Source organism: Macrobrachium nipponense, chromosome 10 (assembly GCF_015104395.2).
Source record: "Macrobrachium nipponense isolate FS-2020 chromosome 10, ASM1510439v2, whole genome shotgun sequence".
NCBI classification, from domain to species: domain Eukaryota; kingdom Metazoa; phylum Arthropoda; class Malacostraca; order Decapoda; family Palaemonidae; genus Macrobrachium; species Macrobrachium nipponense.
The window spans coordinates 29818020-29836652 of record NC_087204.1 but is presented as its reverse complement, the minus strand read 5'-3'; the positions used below and the strand labels follow the sequence as shown (position 1 = coordinate 29836652).

The following is an 18633-nucleotide window of genomic DNA, read 5'->3' as shown; positions in this document are numbered from 1 at the left end:
AGGACTAGTTACAGAAATTGTATTTCAGGAAGAAGTTCGAAAACCAGTAGAAAAGCCTAACCCATCATGGAAAAAGGTCATGTACCAAAACTTAAACCAGGTGGGATACTAGACCAAGGATACACATGACAGAGAAGTTTAGTTAACTCATTTCATATCTAACCCTGTATAGGGAACATCCAATGAAAAAAAAAAGAGGCAAGATGATGACAACTTACAGTTCAGTATACATCCTTCATATTGCTACAAATCTTGCTTTACTCCTAAATTGTTCTCTTCTTAAGCCACCCGCATGAAAATGGTACACCCAGGTGTTATTGCCACTCGTCAACATACACCAATACATTAATACCCTGCGATACACGAAAATGAAATGGAAACGAACAGCTATATTCATGTAATGTTCTGTGGCCAACCAAATTACACCTGTACTGTATGTACAAGTGTCATATATCCATTCATTTCAGTGGTTCGAATTAAAAGCTATAAATGTCACCAGGAGGTCATGTAAAAGAAACATCTAAAAAAACCTAATATATTTCAATATCCATACAAAAACAATTCATCCACAAAAATACGACTTCCTGAGCATCACAGTTCGACAGCATGCTTGGTCTGCAGCAAACATTTCCTTGATAGAACAGTAGTACAATATTTTTTTCTTAACAATTCCACATACTTTCAGCCAAAAATAAGCTTGAACAGGATGACAAAAATATTCACAGGTATCAGCGGATCTGAAAAATACAAGATGCCATTAATCATAAGAAGAGTAGCAAAATTTGTTTATGATGACCTCTCTAATAGGGTAACTAGCTAACATAACTATATTGGGGGGGGGAAAGTCATGAAGAACTTTTAAGAAATTACAAAAATATTTATAAATAAATGATACATCACAGTGTGAACATACGAAATGTTATGAAGTTCATGACATATAATCCCACTGGCTCTGTGACAAATGTCAATTACTAATTACTTTACAATACAACAAAATACAACAGGAACTTGTAAAGTTAAATTTTGTACAGCTTTTCACTAAGAAAAGAGACACATACAGATACTTGAATATCACAGTGGTATCCAAAGCGCACTAAAATAAAATTCCACTGAGAGAGAGAGAGAGGAGAGAGAGAGAGAGAGAGAGAGAGAGAGAGAGAGAGAGAGAGAGAGAGAGAGAGAGAGAGAGAGAGAGAGAATAGTAAAAATACTCTATTGTCTTCTCACAGAAGAAACAACAGACCTGCTATAATAAGATGCATTATACTTCTACATCATTTCATGACTGTATCCAATCTTTTACTTCTAATAAAACAGACACTGGATAAATTACCAAATTAAAAATTACTGCAACAATCACTAGCTAACTTTTGGAACCTACAAACGGTTTCTTCTAGCTCTTAACTTACTCATGCATGATCTAATACTGAATTAAATTGTCTAGTTCTTTATAATTGATAATTTTCTATAGTCCTAATCTGGCTGTTTCTAAGCCACACAAATCTGGGGTGACTTGGCCTTGAAACCGCTATGACGAAATAAAGAGAAAATTCTGTTACACAACATATAAATCACAATTTCATTAACACCATAATGATGGTCAGAGTAAGTAAAAGTAACAGAGCAGAGCCACTGTATTTATCAATCATTAACACCATTATTCTTGTGCATTGCTCTGCTGCTACTGTTGTCATTTACAACTGATACGGTATCAGCTTTGGCGCAATTAGCAGATGCCCATAGCTTCCACTGTTTTTCCAAAATGTTAAAACTGATTTGATAACAAGGAAAAGTTTAAGGAATACCAAGTACTACATCAGATACTAAATAAAATATTTTAACACAACAGAAGCCTGAACCAATATGAGGTTTACAAAACACAGATTACAACATTTTAAAAATATTACCTTAAAAAAACTTATTATTTAGTATTGATATTGACAGATACACACACAAAAACACAATCCAAGACATAAAAATGATATTGTTAAGATACAATAAAGTTTTGTACATACTTACCTGGCAGATATATACTTAGCTATAGACTCCGTCGTCCCCGACAGAAATTCGAATTTCGCGGCACACGCTGCAGGTAGGTCAGGTGATCTACCGCCCCTGCCGCTGGGTGGCAGGAATAGGAACGATTACCGTTCTAGAACCAGATTTTCTCTTCCACCTGTCTCCTGAGGGGAGGTTGGGTGGGCCATCAATCGTATATATCTGCCAGGTAAGTATGTACAAAACTTTATTGTATCTTAACAATATCATTTTTGTACATGGAACTTACCCAGCAGATATATACTTAGCTGATTGACACCCTTGGTGGTGGGAAAGAGACAACTATTTACTGAATAGACAGGTAAACAACATACGTGTAGGTAATAAATAAATAAAAACCTTGGTTCCTACTTGATCAGGCGGAAGACTCCATGGCTAATGCCTAGGAATCTGCTTCGCCTCAAGAGCCTCAGCGAGGATGTGACCTATGGCTAAGAGTTCTTGTGGGTCTGTCGTGCTTAAGTTGAAAAGAGTTATCTACAAACTCCTTTCAAACAACCCAAAGAAAAAACACGACGTTAAATAAAATTTAACTCACTAGTTAAGGATCAGTATCTGCTCCCTATCCCAGCAATGTATCCGCAGACACGTATCAACCAAGAGAGAAGGATCCCTCGAAGGTTATCTTGACATCCTTCGGATAATGGGAAGTCAACACAGAGTTGCATCTCCGTATGTGAGCCAATATGTCCTTATGACATATTTTTAGGGAAGAACAAGAATTCGGAAAAGCTCGCACTTCATGCGCTTTTAATTCTCAGCTGTTTGAAGGAATCATCAATGCACTTATCAAGTGCTTAGGAGATCACAATGTCTCAAAGAAGGCCAGGGCGTTCTTTGATATAGATCTCTTCTGGGTGAAGCCACTGTAGCCTGGCTAGCGCTTTTGTGCCTGGCAGGCGCCTTAAGGTTGGCGCCTGTCTAGCGCCTCGCGCCCTGGCTGGAGCCTTGTGCCTGAATGGCGCCTAGAGCCTGGCTGGAGCCTCGCGCCTGGCTGGCGCCTCGCGCCTGGCTGGTGACTGATTGGCTCCTCCTTCCTGGCTAGACGCCTCGCGCCTGGCTGGAGCCTTGCGTCTGGCTGGTGCCTTGCGCCTGGAGGGCACCTGGAGCCTGGCAGAAGACTTCATGATTACTGTCTATGAGTCTGCATGCCTCAAGAGTTTCAGCGAGGTAGGGACCTATGACTGACAAAACCCTTCTGGATCATGTCAATGGGGGCTAGGCCCGCTTACACGACAGAGCCTTCTCGGATCGTGCCAATGGGGGCTGACCCACTTACATGGCAGAGCCTTACCTGTATCATATCAATGGGGACTAGCCCTCTTACATGACAGAGCTTTAGGTTTCTCTTTACTGGAAGGAGCCTTGCGCCTGGATGGATCCTCAATCCTGACTGGAGCCTAGCCTTGAAGGAGCCTGGCACCTGGATGGCGCCTGGCTGGCTTCTAGAGCCTGGCTGGCTCCTAGAGCCTGGCTAGCTCCTAGAGCCTGGCTGGCTCCCTAGAGCCTGGCTGGCGCCTCGCGCCTGGCTTGGCTCCTCCACACTTGCTGGAGCTTCGAGCTGGAAGAGTCTCTAGGCTGTCTGGCGATGTCCACATCGGACACTCTTATATCTCTGTCCGATTTGTTCGCCTCTGGCGCATTTGCGCCAGGTTGGAGGCCCGCTCCTTCTCAGTATCCGACCATGACAGAGTTCCTTGGAACTGTCCGCCTCTGGCGTTTTTCGCCTGTATTGGCAATTTTGGGCGCTTGGCTGGCGCTACATTGTCCGAGAGTCCTGAACCACATAGTTTATCAAGAGACTGGAGAAGGGTGGAAGAAATTCTTCCCCTTTGAGCTTTTGGCCCCTGGCAAGGGGAGGTGATTTTAGTCAGCTACACCCAGTAGACGACAGGATATCTAACAATACGAGAGAGCAGAGTCTTCCTCCGAGGAGGATCCTTCGTAGAACACTTCTTTGCTAACGAGATCTCTTCTTACTGTTGATGAGGTTCCTCGTTGCAGAATTTTCCCTATCCTTGCCGAAGGAAGGGAAGGAGTCTGGAAGTCGAAGGAGACTCTGAGCTGAAATTGGGCGGAACCCTGATTTCTAGCTCTTATTGTATCCTTCTGAATACCTTCTGGGAAGCATTTTGAGCCAACATCGCACCCGAAGACTCTGTAGGCAAACGTTTAAACCATCTCTTCTTCTGTAGATGAAAATTTAAGTACCCTGCCTGGGCAACGAAACTTCTATCTGAAAGTGTTGCGTCAGGAATAGAGGGATTTAGTTCTTTTGCCAGACATACTATGCTAGCAAGAACCCATTGCCGAGTCTCCATTGAATCTGATGCGAGATTCCAATGCACAAAAAATTCACTTGTCTTCTTGGTCGTTAGGGCTAAGAGAAACAAAGAATTCCTTCATAAACTTCCTCAAAGAAGTTTGATGAGGAGCAGTTCCATTTTGTCGGAACACGGAATCTGTGGCCACAAAAAGATCCCATTCGAAGTACATGATATCCTACTCTTGTCGTATTGCGGTATCGTAGAAGTCCCGAGATCTTAATCCTCTGTTATCTCTAATTCCCCTTGTAGAGACAGAGTATAGCCTTTTACTGCGTTCTTTGATAGCAGATATATACATAGGTGATTCTTCCCTCTGAAAGTGAAGAAAAAACCTCGCTATGTGGTTCACAGAGGTATCGGAAGAGGACAGTTTCCTCATTCCATCTAGCACGATCTGCAGCAATTCTATGTCTTAGCCATGACTATTGTCATTTACCTTGAAAAAACCTCTCATTCATGTCCACTTCTGGTCAGTCTGCACGCGGACAGACTCAGAGTGGAGAGGTTTTATAGGTCTATTTATAAAAGATTCTGATAGAATATCCAGATACTCTTGGAAAAGCCTTACGAAACATGCTGTGAGAAGAACGTGACTTCTGTGAATCCAACCTCTCTAAGGCCAAAATGAGGCATACATCCTCTCTTCCTTTGACGCCCATTTATCTTTATATCTGTTAAGAATTTATAACTAGGGAAAAAAAGACTAAAGTTTATTCCCCTTCTTTAAATTTAAAGATGTCTTATATTGCTACCTCTCTTGGTTCGAGGAAAAAGAAGCAGTCTAAAGGAAGCCTGTTCGTCTTCTACCTTACAAAGAGATCTATGAAGAAGACTTTCCGCAGGTTCTCACAACTCTTTTCAATAAATGTTAGACATACGTTAACAGTTATTATCTTCGATCGAGAAGGTTCTCACGGACATGCAAAATCTTGCATTGAACCATCTTAAGGATCGTTACGTTCCGTGTCTGTTCCCAAATAGGTTCTCTTTTGTTAACGCGAACAGGGGCGAAAAGAGAGATTCTCGATGTTCTTTGCGATATGAGAGAGTCGTGGAATTGGCCTAAGTGATTAAAATAAATCATTTCATCATTCCTTGTAAGCGACCCCTTTTCGATTAAATGGGTAACGAAATCAGGAACGAATCTTGCCATTACCGAGCCTGCTGTCCGAGAGGCTACTGGACTCTTAGGTTAATAACTCGCTAAAACGAGAAAATATCTTGGATGGTGCTTCTGGCGCAATTTGCGCCAGGCTGGCGCTTCCTTCTAGTTCTTTTTAGGTTATGTGCCATAACATCTATGCCTCTATGGTACCCGACATCCTTCACATGTTAAATTCCGTTCTTAGTGGGAAAAAACTTTTATATAGTAGTATAGTACATTTCAGGGAAACAACTTCTGCCACTAAGAGAATGTTTCCCATCCGACTCACCAACTTCTCTTGAGCAATATCCGATTCTAAAAAGGTTGTGTGCGTTTCTCGAAAGGATGAGAGAATTATATATATCGCGCTCTGCCGTATTAGAATCCTTTATAATACTGTCACATTGTGGTAAACAGCATTAATCTAGGAAAACCTTTGTAAGGATACTAGGAATTCTGTAGTTAACCTCGATGTGCATAAGACTTGACCATACCGTAGTCTTAAAGTGAATTCTCTACTACATTCATCTTCTCACTAAGGCATGTACTCTAATAAGCCATGCTTCGTAAGCATGAGAGCATTATACATTATAGAGTTCCGCTGCGTTAGAATCCTTTAAAAATGTTACCTACGGTAAACAGCATTGAAATGTTGTAATATCTTTCTTATTGAAAGCTGCTTAGCAAAAGGCAGACAATATTTTATTTATGTTTGCTTAACTATCCCCTCAATCGGAGGCTAAAACCACGATTGTAGGGGAGAGACACGGTTAGTCATTCCATTCCCGAAGGAGAGACATGTAACCGACCACTCATGACCGACCACCTACATGATACTGCGTTGGTCTCTAAGCGATTATAGCAGCTTCGTTAGCCGACTGGCCTTACTCTTCTAGAGTTGCCAGCTACTCCATTTAATAAAGGAATCTTATAAAACTATTATCGAACTTCAGGAAGTTCTTATAATGCATATCTAAGCGAAACAAGACTTTGATAAATCTAGAAGCTAAGTAGGTGTTGTCTTAAACAATCCCTTTAAGCGTAGTCCCTTCCTAGGAAATTCCTGGAAGGGATACTGGTAATTGAGTTGCTCAGCAAAGAAGTAACTATGGTATGTGCTTATGATTTGCCGTATCGTATTCTCAGAAAGCAGATACTCTACTACCTTCTTTCCTGCCGAGGCAGATAGAGAAAGGAAAAATTTTACTATCTTCGTTCTTTTCGTTAAGGGGGGGGGGGGGGGGGTTAATAGAACATAGGAAAGAGTATATATATCTCCTTAAGGAAGGAAGTTAATCCAGGAACTCTTTAAATCTTCGTGATTTCCTCATAAATCGTGGAAGAGACAGAATTCCTGTTCATCTGTAGGTTTACGGAAGGAAGTAGATATTTCCTATCCGCCATCATACCCAAACGTCGATGAGATTCTTATAAGAAAACTCCCAAAGCTCTTGCCTCCTCATAACGGAGGGGAAGAGCATGAATGAAGGAGAGAGTCCTCTGAATAATGAAAAAATGGCTTCTCTTAGTATCAGAATCCTTCTGGCAAAAGCGACGCACGCCTGTGCGACATCTTGCACCTTTGCCAGGGGAAAGTTGCTCAAGTTGAAAACTCAAAGAGGAGCCTCGCGACTGACCTCTCTCTCATAAGAAGATTAGGAATATTCTGGCGCCTGGCTCCTTGCACCTAGCGCCTGGAATGTTCCGCGCGCCTGCAATGTTCCGCACGCTAGAAAGGAGACTCGCTCCTGGAACGTTCCGCTTTGCGTGGAAGGTCCCGTGCGCCCTGATAGTTCCGAGCGCCTACTAGACCCCTTTTAGAAAGAGCCTCTTGCCCGGAAACGTTCAATGGAAGGATCGTTCTGACTGCCACTCTACTATAAGGCTCCCTGCTCTAGCTGTCTGTTTTTCTGGCGCAATTTGCGCCAGGCTGGCGCTTCGTCTCTTTGAAGGCGCCTTGCGCCAAGAAAAATGTTCTAGAACGCGGCTCGCGTTTGGTTGGTAGGAACGCGGCTCGCGCTAGTCTGTTAGCTGGAACGCCTCTCGCTGCTGGAACGCGGCTTCCTGGCAGCGGCTGGCAGCTCAGTGTTCTCTTAGTTTTCAGAGAAACGCGCTAGATCATCGAAACTCCAAACATACATTCTTCGTCTTTTCGGATGTAAGATGAAGAGACGCACTTTTTTAAGGATGCCTTATCAACTGGCGATCAGCCTTTGGCAGTCTGGGACGTTCTACAGAACCTGCCGAGGGGGACGCCTGACCGGTGGGGGTTCTCCCTAACCTTCCTGTGGCTGTCAACTTTCCTCCTCCACTGGGTCTGGGAGTTTGGAAGAGGTCTAGGCCTGGAAGCGCTACGGAGCCGATCAGATGCACCCTCCACTGCACTGGGAACACTATATTCACTTCTTCCTTTTTAGAGCTCGCCTTTGAGCTCCATCCATTTATCTTCAAATTTGCACATATGAATTTGTAGATTCTGTAGAGTAAGAAGGTGATGAGGATGCAACAACTACTAGAATTGTCAATACTCTAACTGCTCGTTAGTACGAGAGCTCTTAAAGCTTCTAAAGGAAGCGTATCTAGTTATATGCTTTCTGACTTCCTAAAGTAGGAAGTTAGATCTTATATTTCCTTCATCAAGTTCTAACACTTATACACGTATTAGTGAAAAAAAAAATCAATATTTCCCTTATTGCAAAATATATGAGTGTCTACCGAAAAATTCGGTAGTTTCACGTAATATATTCTTCGAAATTTCGAAGCCAAATTCATTAAAAAGTTAATAAAAGCGTATGCCAAACCAAAGACCCAGTACTCCCTGCAAAAGACAGCCCAGAAGGTCGATGGCGATGAAAAAACGAAAATCAAGTCAGGAGGTAGCAACAACGTATGTTGACACTACCGCGACAGAGAAAATCTGGTTCTAGAACGGTAATCGTTCCTATTCCTGCCACCCAGCGGCAGGGGCGGTAGATCACCTGACCTACCTGCAGCGTGTGCCGCGAAATTCGAATTCTGTCGGGGACGACGGAGTCTATAGCTAAGTATATATCTGCTGGGTAAGTTCCATGTACAAAAGTGAATAATCGAACATGATGAAATATGTATTAATACAGTAAACATATAACAGCAAATGTATTATGATAAAGTACGAATTAATGCAGTGAACATATACCATTAAATTAATTAATATTTCATATACACACCATTATCATCAATCATGATTCAATCCCCAAGGGACTGAATCAACCAGCATTTCACAATGGTTTACTTGCTTTTCCACAGGTATACAACACTCCCCATATATAAAATGCATGAGAAACCACATAGTATGCTTTACTCAATGTTATTCCACTAAGGAATTATTCATAGGGTACAAAACTGCCAGGTCAAGGCTACAACTTGCAAATCTGTGTTGGGTGTTGCATCCATTATTTTAAAATGCATTTTCAACAATTAACAAGGGTTATATTACCCGAAGTAGCATTTCCCCAAAAACATATGTGGATGACTGAAAAAAATCTTTCATTCTTTGAAAGATCTGCATTCTTTTCATACAATTGTATTTCACAGTTATATTCAACATATACTAGATGTGAAAAGCATTTGGTACTGGATAACTTGACATTGTTGCCAATACTTCTATTGCATTTAAATTGTAAGACAATACAAAATTCCTTGATCCCATAGCCTTTTTTTTCTATTTATCAGAATAGGTGTCAGTAACTGATGGGCCAATTGTACTAAATATCCTTTGCAGTATCCTTTTGGGCCAAGTTGTACTGCTTTCTGACTTCTCATCTGTTCCCTTTGGTTTCTAACCGTAAGTTGTCCTCCTCTAATTTTGCATGGCAACAACTTTTACTTCTCACTTAAAAACAAACTCTTCAAGAAGTCCTACAAATCTGCTATGTATGATTCACTTTTATCACTATACTAGTTTATAATAGTACTACCATTAATTCAATACTGCATGTTCTGAAACAATGATGTACAAGCCGTGTGATATACGTCACACTGAACATTTCTTCTGATGCTATTTTACCAAATCAGAACTACCCATTTCCTTTCTAAACTCTCCAAAAAATGCAGAAAATGCTCTTAAAAATACAACCATACCTGCGTTATGGACAATTCAGTTAGAGGATGTTTTGTTTGTGAAAAATCCACTCTTTTAACAAATGTTTGCTTGCTTATGAGATAACCAGATAAAAAATTTATTGGATTAACATGTCATATGTATTAGGTTTCCTTCTGAAACAAAGAGAAAAGGTTCATTTTATGTGTGTGGACTCAATCAGTGCGCATCTGTGCTAAACCTTGCATCGTGTGTTTTTCATATTCAAGTGCTCAGTACAGTAACTACTGTAATAATTCATCATGGCTTCCAAGAAAGCTAGAGATGCCAGCAAGGCTGACCTTGCTGTAGAGGATATTGTGTCCCTGGCCAAGAACATAGGCTTGGAGGTCAGTGATGATGATGATGTGGAGGATAAGAAAACAGAGCAAAAGAACTGCAATACTTTCAGAAGGGGCAGCAACAGACTGTGGTATTGTCTCCAGAAGAGGAAGAGAGAAGGCTGTCCCTACTTCATTAATAAAAGAAATGTATGAACATGGAGGGAATTGTAAAGACTCCTTTAAAAATATCACCCTGACAAGCTGTAAGAAGCCGTGTTATAAACCTGCTGTATGCCAATGCTATCTCCCACTTTAGGAAATTTTACAATAGAGGCAAGACAAACATCATTGGACAGTTTCCTATAAGGAAAGAATCAAGCTTCAATAAGAAAGCAATAGAAGACAGAAAAGAGAACCAACCCCAGAAGTACAGTTGCTGCCATTTTCATGGAAAAGAACTGCCCTTCCAAACAACATCTCCCTCTCCCCTTCATCATCACTTTCCACACAGGCTATTAAATCTCCCAATTAGAGGTATAATGTGAGAACAAAATTACAATTATTTAATCTATTTAACTTATGTTTTTTTTGTATGATTTCTATGCACATGCTAGATTTGTTAGAACTGGGTTAAATTGTTTTTATTTGTCATGTTTTTGGAGGTCTAAAATTGATTAATCCAATTTCCATTATCATGGGGAAAATTTTTTCAGTTTAAGGACAATGTGATTAAAGGAAAGCCCTCTGGAATGGATTTATGTCTGTTAATTAAGGTATGATTGTACTGTGTAGTCAGTCCAGTGCTGTTGTTATCCATCCAGCACTGGCTGATTAACCACTGAAAATAACAAGCACATGGTACCTGGCTTCAACTGAATAGTTTCATTATAAAAAGGGTATTCCTTGTATTCAAACCACAATAAACTCACACAAAAAAACAACAAAAATAGCAACTTGCTATACAAGTTTCCACAGCAGAGAAAAAAAAAAGAAAAGACAAGTATTTTTACAAATATCTACAGTTCAGAAATTATTACATAAGTCTGAAAAAGTATGGCGGAGGAACATTTTGCTTTCACAATAAACTTCAAGATTCCCAGAATCATGGACATCAACACCTACAGTTACACAGCAAAAGGTTGACTGGCTGCTTTAGGTTAAGCTGGCCTTATGCTGTCAAAGGTCCTTGCCAAAAGGAAACTGTGATTAGGCATGAAATGGAGTAGGGTCTAGTGTGGAACCCTTTACTATGCCAGTTCAACAAAGACCTTACAGCAAATAGAGTGAAAGATGTCATTTGGTACAGAATGTAATGACATAAAAGCACCACAATGGAGTATGTACATTGACAATACAAAATAATTTGTATACACTACCTTAAGAATCATATAGATTTTGGGTCATGATGCAAATTTGTTATCAAAATATGCCAAAATAGGACCCTTCCTATGATAGTCTACAGTATAATTTACAATGTTTAGGAAAAACAACTGTTAAGAAGATGAGGATGTAAAGAAAACAGTCACACAAGATAACACGATGCGATCATTTTCATTTTTAAAAAATGAGCAGAATTTACTTTATCTACTACACCTTGGAAAACATTAATTTCAGGCAATAGAATTAAAAACCTTGAAACAATCCCCATCCATCCTAAGGACTAGATTCTATATCAGTGCCAGTGCTTTTCCCTGTATTTTTTGAGACTACTCATACCAGCAAAGGTACATGTTAATTTGCCTTACATATTTCTTTTATCTCTTTTTCTTAAAAAGGGAAAGCCTTTGAGAAACTAACAAATATCCCTAAGCCCACAGTACTACATGAAAATAAGGCACCCTAAAAGGGTGAATTTTATATGCCAGTGACCATCCAAACGCTGTCCGTCTTACCTGTCTTGCACAATTTCATGCCACAACCATCCAAACCTTTTTTGAAAAATGTCATCTGAAAAGACATGAACTTACCATATCCTCTGGCATACTCAATGCAACTCTCTGAGCAGGATTCAAGTTGCATATGAGTGAATTAAACACACATCAAAGAGGCTAATATACTGTATATGAATACAACTGGAAATATGCATACAACCAAGTGAATATCCCAATAATCTCAGACCCAGGAGAAAGCAATGCTCTTCTTTATAACCAACCCAAAACTAGCACTATGTGAAAACATCAGCAAAGCTCCACAATAATTCATCAACGTTGCCAAAGCTTTTCCCAACTGACAATTAAAAGGATGAAAATTCGTAAAGCATGAGTTAACAGTTTTTATTTCTAGGTAATATGCACATTTCAATTCTGCATATTTTACAAGGGAAACATGTACCATACTTAACACTTACACTTCATAACAGTTTTAATTGACCGAATAAAATGGAATATTTGGGTCTTTATTCCAGGTTCTTCACCAAATCCTTGAACGTGAGATCCTCCCCAACCGGGCACTGAAATAAAAAGTTGTCTTAGGTAAATAATATCTCATTAACTGACTACTGAACTAACTTCAGCTTCTATACTGAATATTTATGAAACCCTACCATAACTTAAACTGAAAACAGGCCCTCCTATACATAACTATAATATCTATCTACTGATGATAAAAGCCTATCATCCAGGTTATTCTATGCACAAAGTTATTTCAGGTTCTGTTAGGCTGGATTTCCCAAACTTATTTCCAATTAATGTACTAAGCTATACCCTACAGTCATTGCTTAACCTAAAAAAAAAAACTTCTGCTACAGGTAAAATGTTTATTCTAAACAATTATAAAATATTGGGTATGAAAATATTTTCCTGTTTCAATGTTTGCTTTTAAACTTTCTGTCATTCATTTTGATTGCAAATGACCTAACCAGCCACCCAATAGTACTGCACAATAAGGTAAGGAGCCCGTTATCTTAGGTTAATTAGGTGTGGTTGGTTAGGTCATTTGCAAACAAAGCAAACATCACAAATGTTCAACGCACACATTAAAAAATAGGGAAAGGATATTTTCGTGTAAAAAATAAGTACTAGTGCTTTTGAGTAAAATTTACCAAACACTTTTGATGACAAAAATATTTAGTGCATATCCTACGTCTAGCCTAGCAGTACACTATGCAAATGAAATCGAAAATGCTCTAGTGTAGACTAGGTATAAAGTAAAACTGAAAACTACTACTGCAGCATGTTTCCCTAAGTTGCAACCCCTGGATATTTGCTGCCTTTAAATTTTTTAATATGCCTTTTATGTTTATACTTGGGGGAAAAACGGCCTTGGATCCATCGTCATCGGGTGGATCAGCCTTATTTACTCAATATTTAATTGGTGAAACAAGAATACATTACATCTTTAAGACACCATTCAAAGATTGAAGTTTCAACAACATAATGTGATATATGTAAGCGCCATACGAACTAAAATAAGCATGTGAAGTCTTTGTAAAATATATTTTCAAGGCAGTTTTTAAATCCTATATGTCGTCGACCGACTGAGGTGCCATTCGTAACCGGCATGGATTTCACGTCCTTCCCAGCCTTCCCACCGCTCATTCGAACAATATTAGCATATATATGTAACGTTTATTGATCTTACTCAAGATTGCAGTTGTAATCAGCACAATAAAACAACATTTTGTTGCCTATATTAGTGAAAGTATGAAACTTATTCCCGGGGTCATGGTTTGAACAGAAATGCATTTTTTCCTTGTAATCGGTGGTTTTATCCTTACTGCCATCACAACTGAAACTCTCACAGTGCTTATTTGATTGTAATTGTACGCATTTTGGTCTTAATTCACTCCAAATTGCACTTGAATTACATTGCTGTTCCTGGTTCCTAAGCGCTCACTCCACAAACACAGTTGCGGGCAACACATGACTACACTGTTTAGGAGGTGCAAAGCTTTATTCCCTTAATTGTTTACCTTACTCATTATTTAGTTTAACTTTACTTTGTTACTTCAAAATGTTTATTTTAATTCATGTCTATTATCCCCTTTTTGTAATCAAATTAACCTAAACAAAATTACAGATATTTCTAAGGTAGATATAAGCAGACGACAGCAAAATTTCATCGTTGCCAATTTAGTGGAGCTTCACACATACACCGATGCACTTACAAACTGTTTCCAAGAATTCTAGTTGTCATAGTAATGCAATAATGATAAATTGCTCTAATATGTATATATACTACAAACAGATATGCTAATTTCACTTATTTCCCCAGTTTTGTGTAAGTCTTATACCCAGTTTGGAGGGTACACTGATAAACAATAGAAGAGAGCGAACAATGCCGTAGGTACTATTCAAAGCTAATCTGTCGATATTTGAGTCAGGAATCTAGTTACTTTTTTCAACAACGAATATTTCGAATTAATAATCATGAATATGTAACAAACTTTTATGACAATTCATGACCTTATACTGCTGTTTAACTATTTACTTAAATAATTATCTAGTGCCCGCTTTTTCTTTCTACCAAAAAATCGTAGTTTCCTTGGATCTGCCAGGTGATTGGTGTCATTGTTGAGGATTGTTGTGAAGAAAGTGCCCCAGCATCTGGATACAAGTGGTATGTGGATTTAGCACATGGAATGGAAAGTTTATTGACACAAGTGACTCCACAAACAACAAGATGGCATCAATCTTCTACATTTTTGGTGTTTTAACTAAAAATTTCTAAAGCATCATGGAGGTATGTTTACACTGCGCATGGCTAGACATTCATTAACCTCTGTTTAATCTTAAAATACGACCTTAATTTCTAACTTTGGAGAAAATACTTCAAAAGGATAGTAGAGGTCTCAAGCTGTTGCTCTCACCACTGATGACTTGTGACTGGTGCCCATCTCCAGTGTCAGGACGTGTTAAAGTACTTTTTTCGGAGGGTGGATCCAAACGCGGTCAAAACTAGATCAGATAGTCCAGTTGGTTGTTTCCCCTACTGCATTTTGTTCAAGTTTTTACATTTATTCCCACGGGGCTGGTAATAAACAAGGCGACCATTCCACACATAAACTAGTAGCTAATTGGTATTTCTACAGAAGCACTCACGCGGACTGCAAGGAACGTAATCGCGGATACGACATCCACTAGGGATTGGGCCGTCCAATGAATTTCGCCGTGTTTAGTACTGGACCCTCGGGGTTAATTACAGTCATCCAAATGAATATTACTTAAAATTCTTGTTCAGGAGGTAAAACTGCATAGAAAAACCGCAGCTGCCATAGTCAAAGCTGCCGCAGATAAGTACCCTAGATCTACCTTCTCACCGAATCAGTGGGGCGCGGCAGTAGTCTAGTTTTACCGACGAAATCCCCTTACTAATTTGGGCTTGGCTAAGCCAGCGATATGCTGCAACTTAGGCTACGCTAAACCAGGACTTTAGGTTAATAGCTAGGTAGGTACTACTACCTACCTACTAGGCTACCTACTAGGGTAGAACACACAGCAGGCCACCCTCATCACGGTGGACGGGTCTTATTCACTCGCTTATATTTAATTGGTGAAACAAGAATACAATTGCAACTCTAAGCATACCATTTAAAAGACTGAAGTTTCGTCAACATAATGTGATATATGAAACGCCCCATACGAACTAAAATAAGCATGTGAGCTCTTCGTAAAATATGTTTTCAAGGCAGTTTTGAAATCCAATATGGCGGCTACGTTTTGCATGGAAGGTTCTCATCAGTGACGGCCACCATCTTTCCCCAGCCTTCCCAGCACTCATTTGAACAATGTTAGCGTATATATGTAACGTTTATTGATCTTACTCAAGATTGCAGTTGTAATCAGCACAATAAAACAACATTTTGTTGCCTATATTAGTGAAAGTATGAAACTTGTTATTCCGGGGTTATGGTTGGAACTGAATTCATTCTTACCTTGTAATCGGCGGTTTTTATCCTTACTGCCATCACAACTGAAACTCCACAGTGCTTATTTGATTGTAATTATACACATTTTGGTCTTAATTCACTCCACAGTGCACTTGAACCATATTGCTGTTCATGGTTCCTAAGCACTCACTCCGCAAACACAGTTACGAGCAGCAGACGACAACACTGATTATGAGATGCAAAGCTTTATTCCCTTAATTGTTTACTTTACTCAATATTTAGTTTAACTTTACTTCAAAATGTTTATTTAATTCATGTCTTTTATATTATCCCTTTTTTTGCAACCAAACCTTAACCCCCAAAAAAAATTACAAATGTTTCAGATGTATACTTACGAGCAGACGACGTGAGGAAAAATGACTCATCGTTGCCAATCTAGTGGAGCGTCACACATACGCCGATGCATTTACAAACTGTTTCGATGAATTCTAGTTGTCATAGTAATGCAGTAATGATAAAATTGCTCTAATATGTATATAGGGTAGAATATCACGACAGGCCAACCCTCATCACGGTGGACGGGTCTTATTCACTTGATATTTAATTGGTGAAACATGAATACAATTGCAACTCTAAGCATACCATTTAAAAGACTGAAGTTTCGTCAACATATTGTGATATATGAAAGCCCCATACGAACTAAAATAAGCATGTGAGCTCTTCGTAAAATATGTTTTCAAGGCAGTTTTGAAATCCAATATGGCGGCTACGTTTTGCATGGAAGGTTCTCATCAGTGACGGCCACCATCTTTTCCCCAGCCTTCCCAGCACTCATTGAACAATGTTAGCGTATATATGTAACGTTTATTGATCTTACTCAAGATTTGCAGTTGTAATCAGCACAATAAAACAACATTTTGTGCCTATATTAGTGAAGTATGAAACTTGTTATTCCCGGGGTTATGGTTGGAACTGAATTCATTCTTACCTTGTAATCAGTGGTTTTATCCTTACTGCCATCACAACTGAAACTCCACAGTGCTTATTTGATTGTAATTATACACATTTTGGTCTTAATTCACTCCACAGTGCACTCGAACCACATTGCTGTTCGTGTTTCCTAAGCACTCACTCCGTAAACAAAGTTACGAGCAGCAGACAACAACACTGATTATGAGATGCAAAGCTTTATTCCCTTAATTGTTTACTTTACTCAATATTTAGTTTAACTCTACTTCAAAATGTTTATTTAATTCATGTCCATTATCCCTTTTTTGCAACCAAATTAACCCCCCAAAATTACAAATGTTTCGGATGTATACTTACGAGCAGACGACGTGAGGAAAAATGGGCTCATCGTTGCCAATCTAGTGGAGCGTCACACATACGCCGATGCATTTACAAACTGTTTCGATGAATTCTAGTTGTCATAGTAATGCAGTAATGATAAAATTGCTCTAATATGTATATATAGTACAAATAGATACGCTAATTTCACTTATTTCCCCGGTTTTGTGTAAGTCTTATACCTAGTTTGGAGGGTAAACACATACCAATTGACCACACTGATAAACAATTGAAGAGTGCAAAACGCCGCAAAGAATGCCGTAGTCCCCTGAATAAGTACGAATAAGTGCTGGTAAGAGGTGGGTTTACGATTGTTGTGATGAAAGTGCCCCAGCGTCTATGGGTACAAGTGGTGTGCAGATTTAGCACATGAAATGGGAAGTTTGTTGACACAAGCGACTCCGTAAACATCAAGATAGCGTCAATCTTCGAAACATTTTTAGTTGTAAGTAAAAATTTCTAAAGCGTTTTGGTGAGATTTCCACTGCCGTAGCCACCCTTTTCAGTACCCTCTGTTTAAATCTTAAAATTTGGCCTTAATTTCTAACTTTGGAGAAAATACTTACTTCGAAAGGAGAGTAGAGGTCTTAGCTCCCGTTTTTCACCAAACAAGAAGTCGCGACTGATGCCTATCTCCGGTGTCAGGACGCGTTATAATGTACTTTTTCGGAGGGTGGCTAGCGTTGATTGTAGGTGGCCTGCTGTGATATTTTACCCTATTTCCCCGGTTTTGTGTAAGTCTTATACCTAGTTTGGAGGGTAAACACATACCAATTGACAACACTGATAAACAATTGAAGAGCGCAAAACGCCGCAAAGAATGCCGTAGTCCCCTTGAATAAGTGCTGGTAAGAGGTTGGGTTTACGATTGTTGTGATGAAAGTGCCCCAGCGTCTATGGGTACAAGTGGTGTGCAGATTTAGCACAGGAAATGGGAAGTTTGTTGACACAAGCGACTCCGTAAACATCAAGATGGCGTCAATCTTCGAAACATTTTTAGTTGTAAGTAAAAATTTCTAAAGCGTTTTGGTGAGATTTCCACTGCCGTAGCCACCCTTTTCACTACCCTCTGTTTAAATCTTAAAATTTGGCCTTAATTTCTAACTTTGGAGAAAATACTTACTTCGAAAGGAGAGTAGAGGTCTTTAGCTCCGTTTCTCACCAACAACAAGTCGCGACTGATGCCCATCTCCGGTGTCAGGACGCGTTATAATGTACTTTTTCGGAGGGTGGCAAGCGTTGATTGTAGGTGGCCTGTTTGGCCTGCTGTGATGTTTTACCCTAGGTATCAAGGGTAAAATGGTGTTTTGAACTTGATTTTGTATGCAAGAATTCATGCATATTTACGGTTAAACATTCCTGCATCGTTTATAACGCTACCGTATTCAGTACGTCATAAATTAGGGTACATGACATTTGACATTACGTCATCAGATTGATGCTTACTACCTAATCCCCCAGAAGGGAAAAGCAGACCAGAAAATGGCACACCCACAAAACTTTAATTAAGATCAACGCACAACTGACTC

General features: G+C 39.5%; 1 protein-coding gene across 1 annotated transcript in view; it reads right to left on the bottom strand.

The window, feature by feature from the left end:
* Positions 1–521: 521 nt before the first annotated feature.
* The window catches only part of LOC135223537 (immediate early response 3-interacting protein 1-like), an 18812-nt gene continuing 700 nt past the window's right edge, over positions 522–18633 (bottom strand). Inside the window, exons 2-3 of the mRNA XM_064262017.1 lie at positions 12278–12379; positions 522–737 (exon numbers count right to left, since the gene is read on the bottom strand). Of these exons, the coding sequence (XP_064118087.1) occupies positions 682–737; positions 12278–12379 (158 nt within the window). The 3' untranslated portion in view covers positions 522–681. The remainder of the gene's footprint in view (positions 738–12277; positions 12380–18633) is intronic.